A 9,113-nucleotide genomic window follows, 5' to 3' on the forward strand; every position below is an offset into this window, starting at 1 on the left:
TTCTATGGTGCTAGGAATTGTGGGATATCAACAGTGACCTTCGCCCTCGTTTCTATGACAGCATTGTTTGTTTTTATATTTTGTCAACCATGAACAACAAAGCTCATCATCACACACAAAAACACACGTCAACAGTCATTCAAACCAAACCAAGTCATTGAAAAGTGAAAGGCTAGGCTGCACACAGGCTAAAAAACAGTACCAATATCTGTTTTTCTTCTAAGTTTTAGTATAATTTTGTTTTAAATGGCAGCGCCAGCAAGAGAAAAAGATCCTGTAAATATTGTCCATCAAAATGCAATTTTATGCGAGACAATAAAGAAGGAACAACAAACACAGAAATTATATACAAGTTACAGCATTAATCCGTTCAAAAAGAGTAAGTTAATTGTACTGTCACACCAAAATCAGTCCAGGCCAAAATCGGTCCGGCGGACCAGTTTTGGCTGCCAAAATCATTCCGGGGGACCATTTATGGCTGCCAAAACCTGTCCGGCCGGACCAATTTTGGCCGCCAAAACTGGTCCGGCCTGGATAAAATCGGTCCGGGCAGTAGGACTGTTTTTGGCCGCCAAATATGGTCCGGTCTTACAAATATATGGTGCGCAAAATGAGTCATAATGTATTATATCATTTTAAAAAATGTATTAGTCATTATATTGAAAACTATGGGTTTTATTTGTTATTTTAATATTATAAATTAAGCCTGTTTTTTAAATTATCATTATTAGTAGTAACTCATCAATAATAAGTACTAATTGTTAAGCTTTTTGTATACAATATGTATCTCTGCCTGTTTTTAATCCATATTGTTCTTTTTTAACATCTTCGTTTCCCCATGATGTTAAAAACAATTTAATTTATTAATTATTAATGGTTGATCAATCAATATCAATTCAATACAATTATTATAAAACAATTATCCAATATTGATTAGGCTGAGGACGGAAAAAGGCCTCAATCATAAATAAAATCTAGCTGGCAATATCAGCGTCTCATACCCGTTCATGTGAGTGTGTGGCAGGCCGAAATATGAGTGAACACCTAAGTCATGTTTTTAGATAAAATACATTTATTTATAGTATTTATCCGACAAGATAACTTACTAATATATATCATGGGATATTTTTCTAGCCATAAACAACTTAAAACAGCATCATAGGCCTAGTAATTCAATTAAAATCAACAGAAGAAAAGCCCGGACCGATTTTGGCAGTGGCGGACTGCTTTTGGCCACAATTTTAGAGCCAAAACTGGTCCGGCCGGACCGATTTTGGCCCCGGACCATATTTATCGTGACAGTACATTTTCACTATTTATCAATCATGTTATCTTATTTTAAAGTAATCCATCTTGTTTTTGTATTTATTGATATTAATAACTTCTTTATTATTACCTCACCTTATTGTTTCTTAATTAAAGGGTCTCGGCTTATTAATTAAAACTAAAAGCATTTGTTTTTTTGTGTTCAGTTTCCTTTTCCATATTTTGTTGATCATCTTTCTTAGCTTTGTACATTAGCCTATATCCTTAGTTTTATGGAATAAATTGATTTTGATTGATATTTATATCTATGATTTATACAGTAATTATTAAAATATGTGTTTCTTTTTAATCTCATGTTTTATACTGAGTGAAACATGTTTTTTTCTCCTAAAGATTGGTGGAATTGCATTCTTGAATTGGATGTATTCAGTACAGTGGCTTATTGGCCTACAGTTATGTCTTTTGAATGATCACCAGTATTCATTACAGTGGCTTATAGGCCTACAGTTATGTCTTTTGAATGATCACCAGTATTCATTACAGTGGCTTATAGGCCTACAGTTATGTCTTTTGAATGATCACCAGTATTCAGTACAGTGGCTTATAGGCCTACAGTTATGTCTTTTGAATGATCACCAGTATTCATTACAGTGGCTTATAGGCCTACAGTTATGTCTTTTGAATGATCACCAGTATTCATTACAGTGGCTTATAGGCCTACAGTTATGTCTTTTGAATGATCACCAGTATTCATTACAGTGGCTTATAGGCCTACAGTTATGTCTTTTGAATGATCACCAGTATTCATTACAGTGGCTTATAGGCCTACAGTTATGTCTTTTGAATGATCACCAGTATTCAGTACAGTGGCTTATAGGCCTACAGTTATGTCTTTTGAATGATCACCATTTCATTTTATTTTGTTTATTACAGTGTACACATTAACTGGAAAGCCCAACTCAGTTCATGACTCAGCAGATGGTGAAGAAGATGGTGAGTTTTAAAAATCAAATCAACAATGATTAGTGAAATTATTGATGTACTTTACACTAAATATTCTGCAATAATTCTATATTTTACTCATGAGCTATTGAAGAAATAAAAATGTTAGGACAAGAACCCATAAAAGACATAAAAAAAAGATAAATAGTTCCATAATTACTAATAATAATATTCTTTCAGATTATTTGCGCCTTTCACCTACAGACAAGTCGCCCTAACTGTATTTTTATTGCGATTCAATTATTTAATTTTATTTGTTCTTAATTTTTCACATTTTATAGGCAACTTCCTACGAATTATTAAACGAGCTTATCAAGAACCAGTTAAAAAGTTTGAATCACCTCAGACGGAAGCACAAGAAATAGGCTGGTACTACAAGCCCTTGGTATGTTTAGTATTGCCTACTATTTCTAGTAGTATTTCTGTAATAACTTATCCTATCACATGTTTGTTTATATATTCTGTAAATTTAATATTCTCATTCCACATGTTAAGTAACTTTTTATGTAGTAAGCTGTCTTAAAGTTTGTTCAACCAACTTTCTGCAATGACAAACTAATACAGTAGAACCACTATTTTAAGGGGACACCTTTGGGACCCAACAATGTCCTCTTAATTGGGAATTCCCACAATTACAAACATATTGCCCTCATTTGTTTCCCTTATAGGGGTGTATCAAAGGAGAAGTTTCGCTGTACTAGTATTACTAAACATGCTACAATTATTTGTGAATACACTAATTCTGTTATAATTTCTGTGTATTTTTTTAGCTTCCGCAAGACAGAGAAGATCGACGACTTAATTATCCACGAAAGAACTCTGAAATAACAACATATATGGATGCAGCTTGGCGTCAAAAAGAACAACAGGAAAATCTACAATAATACTGAACTGAAATCATGGGTATAGCAGCAATAACTAACATTTTATAGTAGTATAGCCATAGTAACAATACCTCTATGAGCACTGAATTCAATGCGCAATTTTAAACGTTTTAATTATTAAATTAGGATTAAAAAGTGTTGTACAGTTGAGTAGTTTCTTGTTTTTAAACATTGCTATGTAAGAATAACCAATCGCAAAGAATTTGTTAATGTTTGAAAATTGTTATTGATAATGGAGGAATGCATTACAACAGCAAGTTGTTTGTATATACAATGTATTCAATAATATAATGCATGTTGAATGATCAAGTTGTCTAAATAATTATACTGTAAATACATTGAAATCCACCGCATTGGATGATTCGATCAAACTTGAGAGTAGAAAACAAAGATCAAAATTCATTATCTTTATTACCAGCTTACATAGAATAGGTACTCAGTTTAGTAGTTTAGTAGAATTGGTTAAATAAAATCAACCAACAAATGTTCGCTTCATTACTTCAATAAATATTTATAGAAATATCACTTGATTGATGTGGTTATACAATTTTATATAGCCCTAAAAAGTTAACAAACAATGCTGAGCCACACAGACTTAACAGGTAACCCTACAGACTTGAAGAATGTTTAGTACTAGACTTAACTGCTGACCCTACAGACTTAGATGATGTTCAGTCACACAGACTTAACAAGTGACCCTACATACTTGGAAAATGTTGAGCACTGGACTTGAAAAGTGACATTACAGACTTAACAATGTAAAACCATAGAATTAACAGGTGAGTCTATAGACTTAGATGCTGTAAAGCCACACATACTTAACAGGTGACATTACAGACTTAGATGCTGTTTAGCCCTTGACTTAACAAGTAACTCTACAAGCCTTCATTATTTTAGTGGATATTTGAGTAATGTGTTTCTATTTCCTTTTATTCTTTGTCTGTTGTCTTCTGTTCTTTCCTGGTCTCACGTTCTTTCCGCCCTTTTTTCCCTACAAAAAAACAAAACATTTATGCATGTAAATTAGAAATTGCATCCGATATCAGTGTTAACTGTTATATGGTAAAACCTTCATTTTACAAACAAACCCACCACTCAATCATTTTACCCAGCCTACATCAATGTAGCCTACACTTAACTATTTTAGCCTAGATTCAACTATTTTAGCCCACACTCAACCATTTTAGCCCACACGCAACTATTTTAGCCTACACTCAACCATTCTAGGCCACACTCAACTATTCTAGCCCACACTCAATTACTTTAGCCTACACTCAACTATTTTAGCCCACACTCAACTATTTTACCTCACTATTCCACCCATCCTCATTTTAATCAACCTAACCCCATAAAAGACCATTCAATGACTGAAATTATCTGCTCAGGTTTAGTCAACACCCATCATGATACACTGGCACACAAACATACCTTGTTCATTTTTCCACCACTAAATTTTCTGTTCATACCAGTACTTTTCGGGTTCTTAGAGTTTATGTTGTCAACTTTTCTAAAACTATCCTTGGTATTTTGTTTTTGTCCTTTCTTTCGACCACCAAATCCAAATTTTTCATTTTTAAATTGTCTTTTTTGCCCTGGTCTGAAAAGAATATATTTGGTATATTTAGTGTTATTTTTTTTTAAAATGTCATCATATTAGCGGTTTAGAATTTGTTCTGTGCATGTGGTGTTAAATGTTATTTTTAATTGTACAAATTTGTTTAAAAAGTTGGGACTATGTATTAGAGATGATACATACCCTTTAGAGATGATACATACCCTTTAGAGATGATACATACCCTTTAGAGATGATACATACCCTTTAGAGATGATACATACCCTTTAGAGATGATACATACCCTTTAGAGATGATACATACCCTTTAGAGATGATACATACCCTTTAGAGATGATACATACCCTTTAGAGATGATACATACCCTTTAGAGATGATACATACCCTTTAGAGATGATACATACCCTTTAGAGGTGATACATACCCTTTAGAGATGATACATACCCTTTAGCTTTAGAAACACCAGGTTTCTTTTTATCTTCTTCATCATTGAGAAAATCAAGTTCCCTCTTTTGTCCTAAAATAATAAAATAGCGATGATTGTGTTTTTATGCTTACATCAAAGGTTTTAAAATGCTAGTTCTCTTTTTGAAATGTTCCAATACAATGTACCTGTCCTACTCAGTGACTTAGTTACTACTACTTGGTTAAATCTCTATCAAGTATATTGCCGAATTTTACCTTTGCGATATTTCTTGACTGCTTCAATCATTTCTTTTTTTTCTTTCTGTCTTTTTAGTAACACTTCATGTTGAACCTAGTAAATAAAACAATACTTACAAATTGGAAATGCTTTAGCAAATTTGCTTAAAGAATGAAAATGGCCAAATGAATTACGTAACAAGACATGATATAATTGTCAGTGGTCAGTTGGTTGTCCAAGACACATGATATAATCGTCAGTTGTCAGTTCACTCACCTTTTTACCATATTTCTTTAATTCCCTCAGTTTCTTTGCCTTTTCAGACTTTTCTATTGATGCTTTCTTTGTTATTATTTTTTGTTTAACCTGTAAAAAAAAAAAGAATCAACCATTAAGTTGTATTGTGCAGTAGTCTACTCAACAATAAAACATATGACAGTTTGATTTCTGTGATAATGATTAGGGAAAAATGCAAAATCTAGGTAGATAATAAATCCAAAAATACTGTATAAAGTGCTAAATAGGAGAACATAGGCCCTGGCCTGTTTTAGCATTATAAGTAAACATTACATTATAAACTTTAAATTTCACCAAATATTGCTAATTGTCTCTCCATACCAGATTATAATTGTACCAGCAAACACTTCATTGTCTGGGTGCAGTTGACATTTGTTTCAACACAAGGTAACAACTGAATTATATGCATGTGGACATCTGATTTGACCATTTGACATTAATTTGTTTCAACAAATCATTTTGCAAGGTAACAACTGACCTTTTGCATGTGGACATCTGATTTGACCATTTCAGCATAATAATCAGGTGGTCTTTTTGTTGGTATTCCAAGTCTTTCAAGTTTTGGTAAAGATTTTAATACTGCTTCCTGAGCTTGCTGATAACTAAATAATATCTGATAACTTTCAATTTAATTATTTTATTTCATCAAGCACTCTGGCTCGAAAATTGTCTTGCTTGTCACATACATATACAACATTAAAAATATGATAAAATGGGTAAAGTCAAAAATAGTGAGGCTTTAAAAACAATCATCTTTCTACGGCTTTTTCCATTTTTATGTATGTTCTGTATTTTTAGAACTTTGAAATCCATATTTATTTGAAATATTTGGATCAAACATTTATAACATTTAGGAGACTTCTAAATAAATTGGAATGTTTGGAACTACAGTATATGATCCGACTAAATTGATAACCAACAAAAAAGATTTTACACAAAAAAAACTTACAATTTTAATTCTCTTTGAAAATCATCGTCATAATTAGTTTCATCTTCTTGATTATTTTGTATTGTTACATCAAGTCTTTCATACCATTCTAGTTCATTTGACAACTCTTCTAATTTACTTTGCAACCCAGCCTATAAAGAGAATACAAAAAGAAAACATTTAGTTTTAGTCCTAAAATCCTAAAATCATTTTTGTGTTGCCTGACCTGGACGCGATTTTTTTTTTCGTACATAAGTTGGGGACCCCTTAATGAAACGTCACAAAATAAACATGAATAATTCATCAGTTAAATTTTCTTGTTCCGTGTGCACCCAAGCGTATACAGTAGCAACAAGAAGTGACACTGCGATACGATTCTAGCCTATCTCCGCTGTGGTTGCGGCGTGCGATTTCATAAAAGAATAGCGGCGTTTTGTGTGGATTGTCGAAATAATCAGCCTTTAGTTTATGATAGTGTTTTTAATATAATGTACAGTATTACTAAAGAATTACGTGTTAAAATTATAGTTTCTATTAATACTATTAGGCCTAATTATTAGTCTCTAAAGCCCATGTCTATTCTAGTAGTCTGTGTGGGTGTGACGTGTGTGTTACTGTTAGGTATGACACAGTCCGAGTAATCAGCAAAATTAAACAATTACATTACACAAAAATACATTTTTTATTCTCGTGGTTCTAATCTTTCCATCTCATGTGTTCATAATTTAACGCGCATTTTTAAAGTTCATTTGAGTACATGCATATTGTTTGATAATAAAATAGCAGAATTAAAAAATTACAGTACACAAATTATACATCTTCTTGTGGGTCTAATTACTACCGTATACTTAGTTGAATGTCTTGCCTAGCTGTCGATTAGCCTCGACACATTTTGCATAGGTTGGTGTGTGTGTGAAGAAGAGTGCGCGAAGGCAATCACATGAATTGACCTAGAATCCTAGGCCTAGAAAGTATCGTATCGCAGTTGTAATCACTTGTTGCTATACGCTTGGGTACACACGGAACAAAACATTTAACTGATGAATTATTCATGTTTATTTTGTGAGGTTTCATGAGGGGTCCCCAATTTATGTACGAAAAAAAAATCGCGACCTGGACCAACCCAAAATTCTAGACAATCCTGGGACAGCTTTTTTTGGCACAGTCAACTCTCCCAATACCAGACATCTTTGGCTGGCTTATTATGTCTGGTTTTCCTCGGAAAGTCTGGAATTCGGAACGTGTGTTTAATGGTAAAAATGAATCTATGATTAGGAAGTATACAGTAAGTTTTTTAGCAGGACCTTAATTATTAAAGTGTTTCTGGAATAAAAACATTAAGAAAAAAGAAGCATGAGGACATAGTTAATATCTTACCTCATCATTTGAGTATTGTTTTGGAGCAGCAACAGCAAAATTTAAACCAGGTTTAAGGCTTCCCTCTTTAAGTGCCTGTTGCAGCTGAAAAGTTTTTGGAAACATAACTAAAGTCAACTAGAATATAGATTGGATTTGCGAGCAAGGCATTCAATGCTATTGGGATTTAAAAAGCTTTGGTCTAATTTAATACGCATTTACAGACAATCAGGGCCCATTTTTATATGTGCCCGGTTGTCTTATACGTTATACAGATAGCCAAGTGTATCGTTTGTAAATCTGTTCCATTACATTATGGTTTCTCGGCAAACAATGTTTATATTATTAATGGTAGCCATTATTATGTGCGATTAAAAAAGATATGAAAATTATTTGATTAATAAAGGTGGTGTATAAGCTAAAAAAACCCCACCACATTTTGTCATTTGGTAACTGTATATCTGTGTCTACCTATTGCAATTATTTGGCAGAGAGAGAGAGAGAAATTAAAATTGAGTCCCTTTTTTAGCCTAAATGAATTATTTGAAAAAAATAATGACCATGTCCCTTTAAATAGGGTAATCATAATAAATAATAATAAAATATTTTATGGTGAACAATTATAAATCCAATTCGTTTCCATGGACACGATAGTTTTTTTCCCTTTATTTTTATAATGGGCCCGATCGTCTAATTATATTGGGCCCGAACGTACGGAATCACCAACGTACGTCCGCACGCGTTGGTACCCGATCGTCAATCCTCTAGCTAGGCCTACTACTAGTTAGGCTAGTAGTACTCTACTACTATCTAGGAGGCCTCTAGCCTAGCTAGCTAGGCCTAGCTCTTTTAGTTTTACCTCTAAATTAGATTAAAATCAAACAGTACACATATTCATAAATTGAACTCACTTCTTCATCAGAATCTGAAAACTCATTTGAATCTGATTCCATTATGACTGGAGCAAATTTAACAACTAAACTTAAAATTATTAAATTAATCTCAACATAACATGTGTTTTCCTCTTGTTGCTCGATCGCGTGTGCAGCGTATTTATGAACATACGCCCTCTATATCGTCACCCACGTTGTTGTTGTTCTCAAACACAGTAGGCCGAATGGACGCACAGCGTCATAAAATTCATGTCTAAAAAATGTATTATTTA

General features: G+C 33.0%; 2 protein-coding genes across 2 annotated transcripts; one reads left to right on the top strand and one right to left on the bottom strand.

Moving 5' to 3' along the window:
* Window positions 1-95: 95 nt before the first annotated feature.
* Window positions 96-3,682, top strand: LOC140052134 (cilia- and flagella-associated protein 144-like). Its single transcript, XM_072097560.1, has 4 exons — window positions 96-379; window positions 2,200-2,259; window positions 2,550-2,653; window positions 3,039-3,682. Exons 1-4 carry the CDS (start codon window positions 247-249, stop codon window positions 3,150-3,152), a joined length of 411 nt encoding a protein of 136 aa, XP_071953661.1. The 5' UTR covers window positions 96-246; the 3' UTR covers window positions 3,153-3,682.
* Window positions 3,565-9,113, bottom strand: LOC140052133 (probable rRNA-processing protein EBP2 homolog). Its single transcript, XM_072097558.1, has 9 exons — window positions 8,860-9,113; window positions 7,970-8,053; window positions 6,614-6,744; window positions 6,143-6,266; window positions 5,644-5,733; window positions 5,406-5,481; window positions 5,169-5,241; window positions 4,581-4,749; window positions 3,565-4,143 (listed from the first exon to the last, which is right to left on the bottom strand). Exons 1-9 carry the CDS (start codon window positions 8,899-8,901, stop codon window positions 4,072-4,074), a joined length of 861 nt encoding a protein of 286 aa, XP_071953659.1. The 5' UTR covers window positions 8,902-9,113; the 3' UTR covers window positions 3,565-4,071.

Source organism: Antedon mediterranea, chromosome 6 (genome assembly GCF_964355755.1).
Source record: "Antedon mediterranea chromosome 6, ecAntMedi1.1, whole genome shotgun sequence".
In the NCBI taxonomy this organism is placed as follows: Eukaryota; Metazoa; Echinodermata; class Crinoidea; order Comatulida; family Antedonidae; genus Antedon; species Antedon mediterranea.